Source organism: Lepidochelys olivacea (assembly GCF_965140295.1).
Source record: "Lepidochelys olivacea isolate rLepOli2 genome assembly, chromosome: 2".
Classification (NCBI taxonomy): Eukaryota; Metazoa; Chordata; order Testudines; family Cheloniidae; genus Lepidochelys; species Lepidochelys olivacea.
In genome coordinates, this window is record NC_140412.1 from 69118141 (window position 1) to 69138334 (window position 20194).

Consider the following 20194-nt stretch of genomic DNA (forward strand, 5'->3'; position numbering starts at 1 on the left):
CACTCTAACTCGCAAGTGTAGCCAAGCCCTACGTTTTGTTCTAGAACTAGAGTCTTCTTTAAGTGGGCAGAGGTGTCTTGCCTGTTTGTCCATTTTGTATACAGTACACATTGTTTCTGTTCTTTGTGCCTTTTAAGTACATGTTGGTCTCTCTCAGTGATTTCTGCATTTGTTATAGGTCTTTTGTCTTCTCTCTTTATATTTATGGTGTACTGTTTCCTTCCTAAATGCTTTGAGTTAGATGATGCACAACTCTTCAACAGGTTTCAGAGTGGTAGCCGTGTTAGTCTGTATCAGCAAAAACAACAAGGACTCCTTGTGGCACCTGAGAGAATAACAAATTAATTTGGGCATAAGCTTTCATGGGCTAAAACCCACTTCATCAGATGCATGGAGTGGAAAATACAGTAGGAAGATATATATATACATAGTCCATGAAAAGATGGGGGTTGCCCTACCAATTCTAACAAGACAATTCAATTAAAGTGGGCTATTATCAGCAGGAGGAAAAATCACTTTTGTAGTGGTAATCAGGGTAGCCCATTTCAAACAGTTGACAAGAAGGTGTGAGTAACAGTAGGGGGGAAATTAGGATGGGGTAATTTAGTTTTCAGTTTGTGTAATGACCCATCCACTCCCAGTCTTTATTCAGGCCTAATTTGATGGTTTCCAGTTTGTAAATTAATTCCAGTTCTGCAGTTTCTTGTTGGAGTTTGTTTTTGAAGTTTTTTTGTTGAAGAATTGCTACTTTTAAGTCTGTTAATGAGTGTCCAGGGAGGTTGAAGTGTTCTCCGACTGGTTTTTTAATGTTATAATTCTTGACATCTGATTTGTGTCCATTTATTCTTTTGCATAGAGACTGTCCGGTCTGGCCAATGTACATAGCAGAGGGGCATTGCAGGCACATGATGGTGTATATCACATTGGTAGATGTGCAGGTGAACGAGCCCCTGATGGTGTGGCTGATGTGGTTAGGTCCTATCCTGGTGTCCCTTGAATAGATATGTGGACAGAGTTGGCAACGAGGTTTGTTGCAAGGATAGGTTCCTGGGTTAGTGTTTGTGGTGTGTAGTTGCTGGTGAGTATTTGCTTCAGGCTGGGGAGCTGTTTGTAAGCGAGGACTGGCCTGTCTCCCAGGATCTATGAGAGTGAGGGATAGGTTGTAGATCCTTGATGATGCGCAACTAAAACCTCTCCAGCACATCATCAAGGATCTACAACCTATCCTGAAGGATGATCCCCCTGCCAAAGAGATGCACCCTTATATAACCTCCTACTAATTTAGGTGTTGTGTAGTTGTCCGTTTCCTAGCAGGCCATGTGAAGCCTAACTCAAGGCTCAACTCTAATATGCTAGAAACCACAGGCTAAATAGATCACCAGATAAATCACTTTCAACTGTCTTGGGACCAGTATGGTCACTCATCAGAAGGCCAGGTTTTTTCTTCATTGTTCTGTCCCTGTGGAGTGTCTGCTACCTGTTTATTTCTCCCTCATTGCTCACAATTGGGCAGAAACAGACACCTTTTAGATGTGGAAATGAAGCACTTGAAGGTCTAGGAGAGGTTCACTACTCATGATTAACTCAAAAGTGCACTTAAGGCCTAATCCAAAATCCATTGAAATTAGTGGAAAGACTTCCATTGACTTCGCTGGGCTTTGGATCAGGATTTTTAGTGACATTTGGTAAATAGCACTGTATATGATCTAGAAAATAAATCCACACATGGCAAATATAAAATCAGTTCAATGGAAGTGAATCAATTCTGGCTCCAACTGAAACTTTATTTTTATTTAGGGCTTTATCTATTGTACATACAAAATTGATTTGAATTACTAAACAAGTACATTTAACATTGAGAGAAGAGTTATTGCATTTGATTTTGACACCAGAACACTGTTCTGTTTCCACACTTTAAAAATCAGGTTTTGAAGAAGACAAAACATCTAAAGACTTCTGAGTTGCATTTGTTTTCATGCAAAATGACCACTGACTTTTTAAACTCAATGGACGTATTTTAAATACTAAATAAAACACCTTGTTGTACTGAAAGATGCAGTATTTCTAATTTTGCTCGATAAGATTTTACTCTTGCCATTTTCATCAAGTGGATATTACATGAAAATTAAATTTCAAAGGATAACAGGATAAACATTTGTCTGCCCTTTTAGGGAATAAAAATTAATAGATACTAAAAATCAATGGCTGTGTAAAATAAAGGCAAAATGGATTGGTATTGGAGAAGTAATGTTGACATCGCAGGACACTGGAAGCTGAGCAGGGAAAGGTTTTTAAGTCAAACTAATTAAAGCACTAGGGCAGGGTTGGGGAGCTGTTTGTTCTTTTTGCCTGCACCTATATAACAACATAATGGAAACACTCCAACAAAGGAACACCCCAAACTTCTAATGAAGAACTCACAGTACACGTCAGATATCCGCAAAAAGTTCTCCAGCAAAACCAGAACTGACATTTTATGACCTAAGGGTTTTTTGGGTTTTTTTTTTTAAACCCAATAGATCCAAACTCTTTTCGGTAAAATTAACTCTTCTAAACTGTCTACACCTCAAAGAAGCAAAAAGGGATAAAAACCCAATTATTTCAAAATGCTTTGCAGGAACTGATCTGTAATATATTTAAACATTTTGAATGGTTAGGCAATTTGATTCTCTGTGCACAAAAGCAGGATATAAATGATCTGCACATTTAAGTTTGATAGTAGAAACTGTAAAGAAATCGTAAATTGCTTTCTTTGTTTTAAATACATTACAAAGGAACAGCAAGGCCTTGATCTTCCTTCTTTCTCAACCCAAACTCATTCAGTCATGGGTACATAGGAATGCAAAACTGAGCCATAAGAAGACACTTTTGTGGTGGATAACATTTAAAAATTGATGTTAAAACCAAAGGTCTGGTTTTAGTAATCATTTTGGCAGACCAGGGGTAGGGGCAGTTGTTATTCCTACTTGTTTGGGTAAAATCTCCATAGAGCAATAGGATAATTGGATACTTACTATCTAATGTATTTTCTAACATTATATAGGTACCTGTCTTCCCTTGATTGGAAACAGACAAGTGACTGTAGTTAAGTTTCTTGCGATTTCTGCATAAAGAATATTGATCTTCACTGCTTAAATTCCAACCCTTCAAGTTTAAGTCAAAGACAAATAAATTACAAACTAGAAATTCACAGTAAGGAAAATCTTCTGCAACATAAATTACAACATTGCAGTAAAAGGCATTACCACAGGAATAATGGAAAAATATGAGCAAAAGAGCACTAGCCAACCAAATGCCGTTTCAAACATTCTTGCTAAATTTTAGTCTGCTCAGCATACTTATTTAGCACTCAGCACACAAATTTTTCTGGAACAAGGTGACTTTTGGTCTAAAATAGAGCATCCACAAGTGGAGCTAATCCAGAAAGTTTCCCTGTGTAGACAAGCCTTTAGCAAAGGGGGGAAACCAACTATAGCTGGAAGTGATCTACTTTATATGGGGAAATCAACACCACACACACAAAAAAATTTTTTTAGCCTGTTTCTTCAGGTAGGAAAGATACTGTTTATGTCCAGAGCACATCAGGTGAGACACAGCAATAATTATTGAAGAATTAATGATGATGCTTCTTAAAAGAAATCACAAGTTACAGTAACATATGCAATTATAAAGATCTTTTACTACCAAATGCGTAAATGTTTCAGCATATTTAAACACACTAGTCATCTTTCTGATGTTTATCAAATCGTTCCAATAGAGCTCTTAGTATATTTCCTGGTGTTTTTTGGTGCCTGTCTCTTAGAGATTGGATTGCAGTCTTTGTCTGTTAAGGGAAAGAAAGAAGAAGGAACAGAGAATTTTACTTCTTTATAAGAACACTGCAGCTCACAGAATCACTATCATGCTTGCTAAAGATACATATTTTTAATAGGTTTCAGAGTAGCAGCTGTGTTAGTCTGTTATTAGTCTGTATTTTTAATAGTCTCTGGAAAATGCTGTTGGGGGGGAGGGGAGGAATCCCCCTCAAAATCCTTTAAAACCCATGATGAGAAAGTATTTGATATTTAGCTGTTAAAAGCCTCCAATGCTGATCCCAATCCTGCAATGGGGTGTGCCCTCACGGAGCTCACTGTGGGATTGTGCCCTATATCCTGTTCACGCCCAGTGTTAGCTATGCATGTGAACTCTTTTGTCAGGCCATACTAGCAAATAACCTAGGAGAGAATGGAGAAAGAAATTAAGTAAAGGGAGGCTTGGAAAGTCTGGAGGGGAGCAGACCATGCCTGTACTGAATTTACTGACTATCTGAAGGGAAGATAGAATAATGTATATTCAGATTATTTGTTGTATGGAAGTAAAAATTGTTAGAGCCATCTGTAAATAGTAGTAGTAGTAAACATTTATACTATGTTAGTACCAAAGGCCCCAATCATTACTGAGACCTGTACAAACAGAAAAAGAGAGAACCTTTGCCCTGATTTATTATCTAAAGAGACAAACACATGAAAAGTAGGGGATGGGGATATGCACAAAGCCAAATGAATAACAGGAAGAATTGGTTCATCTTTGCTTACAGTTATGTGCATTTTTAAAATTGGTTTTATAGGAAGGGTGTAGGAAAAGGATAGGTGAAGAGTAATAATCATAGCTTGTCATCTAACTAGCTATGATTAGCATGCTGGCTTTTGTAAGCATTGTGGCAGTGGAGAGTTTTAAGGAGGAATTTGAAGAAGGATGAGGTTGTGGCTGATCAAATTTTGTCAGGGAGTTATTCCCCCATGCAGAAGAGGCAACCTGGGAGGAAAAACTGAAATATTTAAGGGAGCAACTGAGTGGCAGACAGTAACGGTTGGGAATGCTGGAATTCGGTAGGTCCATATATTAAGAACTGAAAAATGTTTATCGTTTTCAGAGGTGTGATAGTCTATTTTTGAAGGCAAAAAGAGACTATGGATTCTGGTCCTTTGCTACACATTTTGAAGGGCTCTGCTATGTATTCATGAGGTTTAGAGGTAGAATTTAAATAGTAGATGTGTCAGATAGGCTAGTGGTTCTCAAAGCCAGTCCGCCGCTTGTGCAGGGAAAGCCCCTGGCAGGCCGGGCTGGTTTGTTTACCTGCTGCGTCCGCAGGTTCGGCCAATCGCGGCTCGCCGCTCCAGGCCAATGGGGGCTGCGAGAAGGGCAGCCAACACATCCCTTGGCCCGCGCCGCTTCCCGCAGCCCCCATTGGCCTGAGCGGCGAACCGTGGCTACTGGGAGCCGCAATTGGCCGAATCTGCGGACGCGGCAAGTAAACAAACCGGTCTGGCCCACCAGGGGCTTTCCCTGAACAAGCGGCGGACCGGCTTTGAGAATCACTGAGATAGGCTGAGTTGTTATGAAACCTTTGCCTATTTCTGCTCTGTGTAGTTCCAATCCCAGACTGATGCCTCTGTCCTTTTATAAGGCTCAGGTGCTTAATAGAGCATCAGCTGGCTTCCTTATCTCTACCCTTCAGTCTGGGAAGATGCTAATTCATTATTGCACAGGTGGGGCTGGCCTCATCTCCCTTTAAAGAGGCCAGTTGCCTGCAGACAGTATTCAAGTTGCCTGAAACTGACTGCCTTTGCATCATGTTTTCCACTCCACTGAATAGTATAAAATAGGTTTCCCAAACCCTTTCACTCTGAGTCATAATTATGTGAATCACCTCCCTTCTCTTTTGAAACCAGATAACATCCCTGTGACAAGCTAATAGCTTCCATGGAAAAGAAATTGGGAAAGCTTTTAATGAAATGTTTACTTCTTTCAACGTAATTTAGCAGCTGGTAACACGTCGAACCAGCATTGGTGAGAGCTCTACATAAATAACCAGCAAGTACTTTGTGTATCACCGTTTGGAAACCTCTGGTATAAATTATGAGGGAGAGTGGCAGGGAGGAGGGTTATGAGATTAAAACTAGAGCTGGTTGAAACTCAATTTCCATTCCACAGGAAATTATGACATTTCAAAATTGCCTTTTGTCCCAATTGGAATGAAGAAAATAGAAATTTCAAACTTTACTGCCAAACAAAAATTTCCAGAAACTCTTTTTCAGAAATATCAACACAACCATATGAAAATGTTTTATAGCTATAGCAAAATAATCAAGTCAAAATGAATTGCTTTGAAAATATTGTAAAAAAAAATTTATGAAATCGATACATTCCCACAAAAGTTTTTGATTTAGTTGAATCAGCATTTCCTATCACAAAACTGTTCCATCGTAATTTTTTTTACCTGCTCTAATTAAAACAATGTACAAATCTATGAAGAATTATGACAATTTAAGACAATGAGGTCAGGAGCCAATGGCAGCCACAGATTACCAATTACAGTCACTGGAGTCTGTTAGTGGGCAACAGTTCACTATGTAACAGATGACATGACTATAAAAAAGATTTACTTTACAAAAAACTAACAGACATTTTATTTTTGCCTTTTACCCTTGAAAAGCAACAATTTACATACAGAATACTGGAGATTTGACTATTCAGAAAATCAAATTACTGTACCTTTTCAGCTAGTTCCGCAGCAGTTACATTTGGATCATATGGTATGGGATCTCCAATATATGTGCGAAATTTAACTGGGAACCCTCCGTATAGGGGAACTACTGGCAGTCGAGAATATTCATAAAGCCACCTAAATGACCCTGTGAGTTTAAAAACAAATTGTAAATGGTAAGCAATAGGTTAAAAGCTAGCTGAGTCCCTGAATCCAAATAATGCCTGGATTGCTTAGTTTGCAAGTGACAATTTTACCAAAGCCATGACGAAATAAGCAAGACAATTTGCAGAGCATAGAATCTTGGGTGATGGTGCTGAAACAAACCCTCTACTTACCCTTGCTTTATCTCATGCATATTTGGTATGCACCCGTATTAATACAATAATAATACAAGAAAAAGTTACCAGAGTTAAAACAGAAGTCTCCATAGTTTTACAAGTATATTTCTGACATATAGTAGATATTGCACATATTTAAAAAATTCTAAACTTTAAGGGATACATATGTATTATATCTTACATATTTTTCCAAGTGTCCTATATCCTTCCCGAAGATTCTGTGTGAACATAGGGATGATGGGCTAATAAATGAGAAAAAAGTGGTGAGGATTTGGACAACATTTCACTCTAATTTTTTTAAAAATTAGTTCATTTTTTTTTTAATTTTTAAAAATGTAGTTCATTTCTGAACTAGAGAGGCATTCCATCTATATCACATGGTCATAGCAAATGTTATCATCTCACTAAATTGAAATGAAACTGGTAAATTTGTATTAGTAAATGAAAGTAGTATTGTGTTTGCTTAGAAAAACTACAGCTAGTTATGTACCATGGGCCTGATCTAACTTAAATGGGGAAATTCTGAATAAGAATCTTTCCATTGATTTAAAGGGGTGTTGGATAGGGTTCCCAAGTACACAAACACTAAAACAACATTGGTTATCAGCATAACATTTAGAAGCAGAAAGAATAGATTCCATAAATAGCACAGAACCATTCCAAAGAGACTGCTTCAGAGATATAATCCTGGTGGATTTTTTTTTTTTTGGTGGTTTTGCCTAAAATGTCAAGACTATATAACAAATGAGACTATTGCTTGACAGGTAAGTAATATATTACTTGATTGGAGATGATTAATTGAAACACTGAAATGTTCTATTCAGATTGCTCTTGTGTACACAAGAGCAGTCTCAGAGTTTGACAAGCCTGCTGTTGTGCTTGCCACAGAGTTGTGGTTGTGTATTTATCAAGCTATGTTGCTATCTTTGTTCAGGTTTGATATGAAACTAAAAATGTTAACTGAGTTTGAATTTCATTTATGTCACTGACATTACCCAGGGTATAATCTGGACCATGAACAGCTGTGTCCCCTCAGTTCTCCACCCTGGGGTGCCTTTTACACTACTTTGCTCTGCCAGTTACCACTTCTGGTCTGCTCACACACAGCCTGCAGCATGTAAGTTACTCCCAGTTATAGTGTATGAGTACTATAGCCAGCCACTCACGAATTACACTGCAGAGAAACACCAGCAAGTTCCCAGTCCTAGACTTTCCCAGAAATTACGTCTTGAACTGCCCACCTCGCTCTTTAACAATACATGCTCATATAAAGAATGTCATTTTATTAATAGAAAATGATATGCACAAATTCCGTTATCCCAAATGGAGTTTCCCAAACATTTCAGTCCAAACTGGTTTAGATCAGGGGTTCTCAAACTGGGGGTCAGAACCCCTCAGGGGGTTGCGAAGTTATTACATGGGGAGTTGCAAGCTGTCAGCCTCCACCCCAAACCCCACTTTGCCTCCAGCATTTATAATGGTGCTAAATATATAAAAAAGTGGTTTTGATTCATAAGGGGAGGTCGCACTCAGAGGCTTGCTGTGTGAAAGGGGTCACTAGTACAAAGTTTGAGAACCACTGGTTTAGATAAAATAATAAAACAAATTTATTAACTACAAAAAGATAGATTTTAAGTAATTACAAGTAACGAGGCATAAAAGTCAGAACTGGTTACAAAAAAATAAAAGTAAAAGGTGACTAATGCCTAACTTAACAAGCTAAGTGAATTCAAAGCCCAGGTCTCTCTCACCACATATTTCAGCAGTTTTACCAGCTGAATTTCTTTCAGTCAGGATCCTTCTCCCAGTCCAAAGCTATTTCTTTTTTTCTTCAGGTGTTGTGGATGGTTAGAAAGAAAGGGAGAGATAATTTTGGGCAGCTGCTCTCCCTTCTTATAATTTTTCCCCCTCCTTGAGGATCATCTCCAGCTGAGGTTCAGGATAGGAACCCCCAGTTGTTTCTTTGTGAAGATATAAATTTTTTCACACATCCTCTTTCCTGCCAAAGTATGACCACTTAACCAGCTGATGGTCCATTTGATTTTGTTGACACCCAGCTGAGGAATCGGCTAGCCTTTTGTCTCCGAGGAACTGGTTTGTGGCTGCTCCCCAGACGTGGAACATGTCAGTGATACCATAGAGAGGAATCTTATAACTTGACATGCAATGTTGCCACACATATTTTACCAGGACAATAATGATCAGCAAATTGTGAGTTTTCAAATGATGCCTCACAGAGCATACTTTTTACAAAATTTATCATATTTTTGTAAAAGGGGTGAACATGAAGGTATAGACTGTGTGACTGTGTGCTGGCTGTAGTCCCCTGTTCACTGAAGGTGCAGCACAGAGAAGGCTGCAGGTTTGACTGGAGTCAATCAGTATGTTCCTAGTGGGGATTACTGACCTTTGGTGGTAACTACTGGGCTAATGAGACAATTGACTCAGTAACTGGGTGGATATATATTTGGGAGGAACAGGCAGTCATGAAAAGCTCAGAAGGTAAAGAAAGCTTTGTGACAGGCTCCTCCTGCTCAATACCTGTGCTATGTCCAATACTGTTTAGAAAGCCAGGATTAAAGGTTCATGTGGTGGAAAAGAAACAGACTGTCTGTGTGTTTTTGAGTGAGAGGCCATGAAAACAGGCTAGTCAGCGCTGCTCATGGGGTAGCCGAAGAAACGCCCTCTGACACTGTGGGCAAGAGAAATCCATTATTTTATAATACATACTTAAAAACAACTATTTTGTTAGTCTGTGGATCCCATGTTCAAGAATAAAATATGTCTGTATGTACATGCAGGAGGTGGTACTTACCACTTTTGCATCTATAGCCACCTGAGCAAAGCCTTTGCGATTACCCCACAAGAGGTTGTAGTTTTCATCACTAAAGAATGCTTCTCGAACTCCGCCTGGCGACACACCCAATAAGTGGCCATTCTTCAGAATTTGAACACATTCTTCTCTTCCACCATGCATCACACCAAAAATATCTAAAAGCAGTTTAATACCTGTAAGAAATGTGTCCAGCTTACATTATAAAGGAACTCTAGACCACCTTACATTAAGAACTGCTTACCTTACAAAAAAAAAAGTGGCTAAACGTCATGTGAAGCAGATAAGCCTGCATGTGAAAACTGAACCCCATGATTTGTAAGAGTAACAGACCTTTTTTTCTGATAGCATTAGTCTAACCTTTCCCCCAGATTTATGTCTTAGGGAATTTTGTTAAAGTTGAATTGCTGATAGTCAATGAGAACCAAAATATAAAGAGAGAAGTTAAATACCTGTCTGTGGAAAAGAACAATTGCTTAGTCATAACAAGGGATTTTCCTTTGTGTGCATGACTGACTGACAAAGTAAGTGAGGATGCCACGTGTTAACTAGACTGCACATGTGCTATCCCCTCAGAGCTATTTAGTATTCTCCATCCTGGAGCTGAGCAGAACTCTTCCTGGAGCTGCTCACCCCAGCTACTGGCAATTGTTGTGTTGCTAGGGCTTGAAATTGAAGGCAAGGATATCATCTTGCCTGTACTCTCAGTCTCCCCACTGCTGGTGCTCAAGCAGCATGGAAGATAAGGAAGTTGCTGGACTAGACGCAGAGGAGTGAGGAGTTTGGGTGGGAGACAGACAGAAGCTGGGATGGAAAGGGAGCTGAGCGGGAGGACTGAAACAGGCTGGAAGGTGGAGAAGGCTGGGGAAAGGCTCGGCTGGAGGGGACAGAAATAGGAGGTTTCAGGCTAGATGTAGAAGGATTTGTTACCACTATAACACACTCCTCACCAAAGCCTGGACTGAAATGTAAAATTCCTGAGTCTCAATATGTCTCTGCTGTCAGCAAATATCTCTAAAACCACCTGGCAAAATGTATGTCTCATTTCCCTCTAGTGGCTTGTCCACTTAAAGGATGACAACCTACTACTGCTATCAGTTACTCTATTAGCTCAAGTGGCAGAAGTCTAAACTGTAGATCTGAAGGAGCCAACCATGCTGATGACTTATGTGCAGAATTTGATGACTCATTATGAAATTTCTATTTATTTTGAATTGTGCATTTGTAAAACCTCAGGGAGTTACATACAAAAAATGCTAAGTTTGCAAAGTCAAGCACTAATAAAGAAATGCCACATTTAAGGATGCCTCTGAAACCTTAATTTGCCCCCACCATAAGTATACTTATGATACAGTCTCTAATTATGTGACCACAAACTATTTTTTTCCCAAAGGACTCCTGCCTCAGCATGTACAGCATAGACTCATTGGATAGGTAATTATTCAGTATTTTGTTTTAGCTGTGTCATCATTCAGTTAATGGCCACATGACGTACTCATCATGCATTCTTCAGACCCTGCTCTGAATACTACATTATAAAAAAAGCCCTGGGAAAATTCATGGCATTGCTATTGGGGTTGGTCTCCCATAGTGCCCCCTTAGGGTGTGACAGTGTGTTGAATACACCCAGCCTTTGGTCAGCAATGCCTGGCTGGTCAACAGCATGGATCTGGGTGTGGGAGACTCAGCCCTCTGACTGAGTCCTGTGGAAGTCTGCTCTTTCCTGGGCTATCAAAGATCTAAGGGAAAACAACCAAACACACAAGATTCTTTTCCTTCAGGAAGCCTCTGGCAGGTCATAGGCCTGCACAGCCCCCACAGGTGAGTCATTGGTAATAGTGCCAAAGTAATCATTCTGCATCAGGCCCACCTTCCCCTCAGAGGACTCCAGCAGGAAGTAATTGTTTGAGCAATCCCTGCTCTTAATTAACCTTTTCTCTGGTAGATGGTCTTCTCCCAGATATGCCACTACTTTAGCTATGGTTCTCCCCTTTAGGCCATCCCACTCATTGAAGATTGAGGTGGGGCTGAACAGTCCGGCCCAGAGCTGTTCCTTAACCCTCACTTGGCCAGTGCCAGGTTTGTATACCCATCACAGGCATTCATCACTTCAGTATCTGAGTGCTGCACAGAATTTGAAGAATATATCTTCATAATAATCCTGTGAGATGAGGCACTATTATTATCCTCATTTTACAGATGAGGAACAGAGGTACAGAGAAATTAAGCTCTGAAGTGTCCACTAATTTGAAGTGCCCAATTTGGAAAAGATATGGCCCGATTTTTCAGAGTATTTAGCATTCTATATCACTTTATATGTTCAGAGCACAGTTCCCAATGACTTCAGATGAGCTGTGAATGCTCAGCACTTTTGCAAATCAGTCCTAGGATCTCAAACTGGGTGCCCTGAAAATGCAAAACACAATTAGTGACCCCCTGTGAAAAGTTTGGTTTAAATGACTTGCCCAGAATCACATAGGACGTCTGTGGCAGAGGCAGGGATAGAATCTAATTCTCCAGAGTGGTATTCAGCTGCCTTAACTAGGAGACCTCCCCTTCTCTTTCTGCAGCCCCCTGCCTCCTTCACAACACACTTTCCAAAATCTGCAACAAATAGGGACAGGGTCTTACAACCAACAGCCTACACAACTCTAATGCATTTTCAGAGCATAATCTATTTTGTGCACTGAATAAGGCAGAGGTCTTGTGGGAAAATAGTATATGATCATGTAATTAGAGACTGTATCATAATGTGTACGCACAAGGAGGACAAAGTAATGTTGCACGAGCAACCTTAATTCTGACATTTCCTGACTTTTGACTGCTTGATTTTTCAACCTTAATGTTCTTTTAACATAGCTTTTTTACTGTAATATCAACAGGTCTTAGATTGATAGTACCCTGTTATTTTAAGGCTGATAGCTAAAAAAGGTATGCCACCTTCCCAAATTATTAGATAAAGCAAATATGGAATGATTGTATTTGGCAGTAATTAACCTGATAATTAGATTGATAAATTAATACTAACTTGATTAATCTTAATTTGATTTGTTTATATTTTATGTTATTGTTTGATTTTTGTTAATATACAATTGGAACATTGTGTGAACTGGATGTTTCTTATCCAGACATCAGTGCCTGGGATGACCAGACAACCAGGGTAGTAATGAAGACAAATCTAATAAGCCACCTATTGGTAGTCCACACAATCTGCCCCTTTAGTCCTCACAGTCAACCAATTTTGTATAGTTGGCTACACTTTAAATATCGATCAAACAAGACATTTTGTTATAGTCAGTAGCAACAAGTCTAGCATAACAAAATCCTCCCATATAATTGACACTGACACTCTGACATGTTCAGCCACCATTGTATGGAAAGGCATTTGCACGTCAAACTGTAGCAAAGTTCTGGCTACAACCTGGGCATGAAGCCATCAGTCCTTAGGGAAATTCAACTAGTATGGAATGCTCCAGCACATCTCCTCAGCAACATGGGCTATAGTGATCACGTCAAACCTATCCTTCACTCTACACTGGCTTTCCGTAGAATATCAAGTCACATTCAAGGACTCAGTTCTTATCTTCAAGGTGCTCAGTGGCACAGCTGAAGACTGTGGTCAGCAGTGTCACTTCTCAGCACAATGAAACATTCCACCTTAAAGGTAAAACTCATCTGTGCAAACCAGGCTTTCTTGAGGGCTGGTCTGAGACTGTAGAATGAACTCTCATAGGAACTAAGGACTATCACAGACCTCCCCATCTTCAGCACCAAGTGTAAGGTGCATTTCTTCCACCTTGCTTTCTCTAATATAAACAACATAGCACTGTGTAGATTAAAAAAAAAAAAAAAGAAACAACAAAAACCCCTACTGCAACAGAACACTACACTGTACACAAAATTGTTCCCCTGAGAAGAGTGTGAGAGAATAAACATGTGACAAACTGCAAGCGATGTTAGTCACACCACTTAATGCACTACTGGAAGGCGTTTAGACACTATGGTGGTGAGGTCACTATAAGAACCTATATTGCATAGAACAGCAGAGATGGCCAATGCCTGCTGATGGCGGCGGGGGCCACAACCATGGAACAGCTGGAGTCACGCCCCTTGAGGCTGCATCCCCACCCGGAAAGCAGTGCCCCCCTCCCGGAAAGCAGCAGCCCCTCCTGCAGCTCCCAGGCTATTCTTTCACCTCTGCTTCTTCCTGCCTGGTGCAGCTCGCAGCTCACTGGCTCAGCTGCCCTGCAGGGAGGGGGCCTGGCTGCACCATGTGACTGAATAATGGGGGGGGGGCATGCGACCCCCACGTCTCCTCCTCACATGTTGTTTCTGTTGTACAGTATACTATAGTATGATGGCCAAGGTTACTGTCAAGAGAGGCCTTTGTCCTACAATGAATAAAACAGCTAAGATGGCTAGAATATTACCAGAGGAATTTGGTAGTGAGCAGCCCTGATCAGTGCAAGCTGATGTCTTTTAGAACATCAGCTGAAAGATATCATTCAAGAAAACTTGAAATATACCTATTCCAGAAAAAGTGCTGACATACATAAAAAATTGCCAGGTAAATTCATCCCCACTCTATTACTGGTGGTTTCCAAAGACTTAGATGAGCGGTGAATCAAATGCACAACTACAAAATAGGGAATAACTGGCTAGGTGGTAGTCCTGCTGAAAAGGATCTGGGGTTTATAGTGCATCACAAATTGAATATGAGCGAACAATGTGATGCAGTTGTGAAAAAGGTTAACATCATTCTGGGGTGTATTAACAGGAGTTTCTTATGTAAGACATGGGAGGTAACTGGCCCGCACTACTTGGCACTGGTGAGGCCTCAGCTGGATAACTGTCCAATTCTGGATGCCACACTTTAGGAAAGATATGGATAAATTAGAATAAGTCCAGAGGAGAGCAACAAAAATGATAAAAGGCTCAGCAAACCTGACCTACGAGGAAGGCTAAAAAGACTGGGCATGTTTAGTCTTGAGAAAAGAAGACTGAGGAGGAGACCTGGTAATAGTCATCAAATATGTTAAGGACTGTTGCAAATAGGACAGTGATCAACTGCTCTCCATGTCCACTCAAGGTAAGACAAGATGTAATGAATTATCTGCAGCAAAGGAGATTTAAGTTAGATATTAGGAAAAACTTCCTAACGATAGGGGTCATTAAGTTTTGGAATAGGCTTCCAAGGGAGGTTGTGGAATCCCCATTACTGGGAGGTTATTAAGAACAGGTTGGGCAAACGCCTGTCAGGGATGGTCTAGGCTAACTTGGTCCTGCCTTAGCACAGGGTGCTGGAATTGATGATCTCTCAAGGTCCCTTCCAGCCCTACAGTTCTATGATTCTATGAAGACCTGGCCTCAGTTATTCATGCCTTTATCACCTCCTGGCTAGCTAACAGAAATGCAATATACCTGGGCATGAAAACGTCAGCATTTAGGAAACTCCAGCTAGTACAGAATGCCACAGTGCATCTCTTCAGCAACACAGGCTACCGGGAAGATATCAAATCTGTCCTCCACTCTCTAGACTGACTTCCAATAGCATATTGAATAGAATATTGAATCAAGTTCAAGGTCTCAGTCCTGATCTTCAAAGAACTCCATGACCTGGGCCCAGGATATGTGAAAAACCATCTAAAGTTCTCGAAGGAAGACCATGGCTGATGACTGCACTCCTCTGGCACAATGGAATTCTCAACAATAGGAGTAAAACTTGTCTGTGCAGGAGACAAAACTTTCTCTGGGGGGAGTCTGAGACTTTGGAATGAACTCCCCCAGGAACTAAGGACTATCATAAACATTATCAATTCAGGTGCAAGGTGCATTTCTTTGACTTTGCCTTCTCTAATATAAACACATAGTAACACGTATATGTGTGTGTGTGTGTGTGTATATATATATGTATATGTGTATATGTATGTATGTATGTATACACACATATATAAAAAGTCACACCCTACCAAAATAAGACACTCCGCTGCACGCATTTCTCCCTCTGGGGAGATGATGAGAGAACAAACAACATGTGACAGATATGTAGTGACGTGGCTTAATACACTGCTGGAAGGCACTCAGATACTAGTGATGAGTGCAGCATAAAAACATCTATTGAATAGAATAGAAAGTGAAAGTTAATATGAACACTTGGAGGACAAGGGGGGACAATGTCTGAAGGGGAAGAATGTTGATACATAACACACATTCCTACATAAGTAAAATATAACATATACAATTTTATCATGCTGATACGGAAAGTTTATTTAGTAGAATAGTTTCTATATAGGGCCCTACCAAATTCACGGTCCACTTTGGTCAATTTCATGGCCATAAGATTTAAAAAATCATAAATTTAATGATTTCTGATATTTAAATTTGAAATTTAAAAGGAGGTTGTCGGGAGGGGTCACAAGGTTAATATGAAATAAGGTATGGTATTGCCACCCGTACTGCTGCTGGCAAGGCACTGCCTTTGGCGCTGGTCGCCCAGCCAGAAGCTGCCACTCTCTGGCTCTGAAGGCAGCGCAGAAGTAAGAGTGGCAATACCATATCCTGCCACCCTTATTTCTGCGCTGCTGCCTGCAGAGCTGGGCGGCCCCCCTACATTAACCCTATGATCCTCCCCAAGACCCGCTTTTGGGTTGGGACCCCCAGTTTGAGAAACGCTGTCTCCTCTGTAAAATCTATATAGTATAGAGTAAAAGTACACAAAAGACCAGATTTCACAAGAGATACCAGATTTCATGGGCCATGAATTGGTAGGGCCCTATTTATATATAGTTTACAACTTTGAAAGTCAATAATAAAACTAGCTTAATAATGTATTCTTTTCACTTACAACAGCCTTAATTTTACCAAAAATATTAAGTGGGATACTTAAGAGAAGAAAGAACACTGCCTCTTCTTTATGTTAATGCCACATGCAAAGTTTTTGGAAATCTGTGAACCAATAGCTATTACGAACTTCAGGAGACCTCAGACTTCCTCAAACATTTGTAATTACACTATTTTTTGTAGTACACACTGGAAAGCAACCTGAATGCCTATACTGATGTACGTATCTCTAGTATTAATGTATGAATTTCTCCAAGTATCTTTGAATTTAAAATATTTTTAACTCTCCTCCCTTCCCTTCACCTGCCCAGTACAATGAAAGTGCTTTACCTGGTATTTTAAAGGTGAAATGATCAGCTACTGAATGGCAGAGTCTGCCCTTCTGGTTACATAATCTAGCCATAAAGTACAAATAGTCTATAGGAGTGGCACCATGGTAATAAATAATCAGCCCTGGTCCTTCTGGGATTTTTTCCACACCATGAAGCTCATAACCTGTCAAGTACACAAAGTGCAATTAGTGTTCTACCCATCATGCTGTGATTTAACATAAGTTCCTCACTAGATACCAGCAGGAAGTTTTAGAGGAAACTGTGCCAAAGATTAACTTCTCGTTTGCTATGTCACTGATATCAAAGTAATGTTGATTATAAGGTGATGTTGTTACTGAAGGAACTGTGTAAGAGGGAAATAAACCTGCACAGCAAACTGTCTTGGCTTCACAATAGCTATTGTGAAGCCATCTCATCTGCTCAGTGCACTCCAGCCTTTATGATTCAGTGAAGTGGGGAAGGATAGGAAACATGAATATGACCCTGAGATCATTGGGATAGAAGAATCATAGAATATGAGGGTTGGAAGGGACCTCAGGAGGTCATCTAGTCCAATCCCCTGCTCAAAGCAGGACCAATCCCCAATTTTTGCCCCAGATCCCTAAATGGCCCCCTCAAGGATTGAACTCACAACCCTGGGTTTAGCAAGCCAATGCTCAAACCACTGAGCTATAGATCCTGCCTGAGAGACCTGGGGTTCTGGGAATCATGAACAAGATCGGGGGTGAGGGTGGGGGTGAAAGGTTAGCCATTCCTTGCGAGAGGCAAAGAGATCTAGGTGGATATTGCCTTGCTTTTTACAGAAACTGGGGGTTTGGTGTGGTGAACCAGGTCCAAGAGCACCTTTCTTTGGGGCCCAAAGTGTTTGTACCACCCACTACATACCTCCCCACTTGGATGGCTGGTGTTCTACTCCCCATAAGCAATCTCACCAAGATGTCCATACCTGCACCTGGAAGGCATACAGCTGCAAAGCTAGATACCACTGGATCACCCAAGAATCGGTGTCCTTTGAAATATTAAGCTAATGCAATGGGGCACGATCTGTAAAAGTTGTCATTAAAAGACAGTACTGGAGGGATACCATATTAGCCCTAGGATTGTTAAATGCTCTTTCTCAAGTCTGTAAAATTTAGTTTCTCAGGGAAAGTGATTTCAATTCAAATATAGCAGTGAGTGTTCACGATACTGAAAGGCTTAAGCATCAGTTTGGAACACAGATGTCTGAGTGAATGACAGGGCACTGACACAGGATTTTTTTTATCATAAAAAAGACCTTGTCACACTGAACCAGACAGTGAATAGTTAAAGGAGCAGCCAGCATGGCAAAGTTGGGTAGGAAGTAGCCAGCTAGTATTTGTTTGGAGAACCAGGGTTTTCTTTAGTGCCTTCACTTTATCTAAGAGGGTTTGGATTTATGTTTAAAGAAAACATCTTGCTTACCATGCCATAACTTTCCATACAAGTCCCAGAGGCATACCACCATTTGCCTCCCATTGTCCCATAACTTACTGGAATAATCCCCCTTTAGGTCATTCTTTCTCTTGTAAACATGAAGAAGAAGACTGGAAAGGTAGAGAACACCAAACAGAACGATATGAAATGCAAGCAGCATTATAAATGGAATTAACTGCGACAAGAAGTAGAACACCTAATCCAGATAGTCTTAAGGTACTCCAGACCAGTCAATTCTTCCAATGTGTAAGTCAGATAGGTCATATAGTTTACAAGTTTCTGCTCTGAAATACTGGATTTACTTCTGCTTAGCATCTCCTGGTAAAAAGAGAATGAAACAAACTAAGTCCAAAACTCTTCATAATCATAGCAGCTTTCTTAGCTTTTCCACTAGAAAAAGATGACATTATCCTTTATTCTTACTACTAGCAAAGAAGTTCCAAACATTTTTATTTCATTTAAATGGTGTTCTTAACATTAACTGACTGTCCTATATAAACTAGGACTTTGAGATATGGCTAATACTATGGTTAATAAATACATGTTATTTTTTATTTATATTAGATAGCGTCCCATTGTACTGGGCACTGTAATTAAGCACATATTAAGACACTGTCTCTGTCCCAAGCAACTTCCAGTCCAAAGCTCTGATCCCACAAAAATTTATGCTTAACTTCAATAGGAATACTCAGATGCTTAAAGTTAAGCATGTTCGTAAGCATTCTCAGGATCAGAGTCTAAGACTACAAGTGATATACAAAATATGTTCCATGTTTATATATATTCTATACATAGGTGTTTGTTATTTTAAAATAACAGATAAATACATATTAACTGTATCTCTAATGCCCCCAACCTATCCTTAAGTCTTTGGTAATTTCTTGTAGCTTTCACAGAAGAAGTGGGTGTTAGAGAGGGTTTTGAAAGAGAAGGTAATGAATAGTCGTAAGGTGCAGTTTGGGGATGGAGTCACACACATGGGAAGTGTGGGAGATAGTTGTAAGAAAAGCAAACAAAAGAATGGACAATGCTAGGATCAGTGGAACTGTGAAGGGGCAGTTGGTTGGCATGTGAGAATGCCTGGCAGTGGGCTGGGTCAGAGGGTCTTGAGGCAGATTGGTGGGAGGATGTTAGTGGGCTGGGTGGGAAAGTGCCTGGGGCAGTTGTGGGGGAGGGATGTTGTGGGAGTGGGACAGTTGGATGTGGTGGGGCAATTGGGTGGGGCTTGTGTAGTTTTGGGCTATATGGCAGAAGACTGGGGCAGATGGGTGGGGTGGGGGTATTGGGACAGGCTGAGTTAATGGTGTCTGGGGTAGTAGGGTGTTGGGTAGTTAGGCAGTTGGGTGCGGGGTGCTGGCAGAGGCTGCTTTAGTTGAAAGCAAACTAGGCAGCTGCCTAGGGCAGCAGATTTCTGGGCACTCAAATTTGGCCTGGCCACCCCTCTATCATAGTGGAAGTACGGCCAGGCCAAATCTGCTGCCCAAAGCCTATGAAGGAGGTGAGGGAGGGGGGTGTCGGTGCAGATAGGCAGTTGGGTGGGGGTGGTTGGGGCAGGTGTGTTGGCTGTGTTTGGGCAGTTGGATGGGGCTGTGTGTGGTGGTGGGTTCTGGGACAGCTTGCTGGGGGTGTCTAGTTGTGGGTGAGATAGGTGGGGGTGTCAGGGTATTTGGGTGGTGGTGGTGGGTGGAGAATGTTAGCTGGTGTGTGAGGATGTTGGGGCAGTTTTGTGGGGGTGTTGGTGATGTGTGGGAATGTCGAGGCAGATGGATTAGGGGTGTCTGATGGTGGGTGGGTGGATGGGATGGATGGGGTTGTCTGTTGGAGCAGTTGGGTGAGGGTATCTGGTGGGACACTTGAGTGATGGATG

At 40.8% G+C, this 20194-nt stretch overlaps 1 protein-coding gene across 1 annotated transcript; it reads right to left on the reverse strand.

Moving 5' to 3' along the window:
• Positions 1-3691: 3691 nt before the first annotated feature.
• LOC311517098 (DGAT1/2-independent enzyme synthesizing storage lipids-like) lies at positions 3692-18487 on the reverse strand (the record flags this gene model as incomplete). The annotated part of the gene is made up of 6 exons (XM_084621681.1): positions 3692-3823; positions 6535-6674; positions 7049-7109; positions 9683-9876; positions 16871-17035; positions 18316-18487. The coding sequence occupies 6 exons, from the start codon at positions 18485-18487 to the stop codon at positions 3719-3721; spliced, it is 837 nt and encodes a 278-aa protein (XP_084477807.1). The 3' UTR covers positions 3692-3718.
• Positions 18488-20194: the final 1707 nt, after the last annotated feature.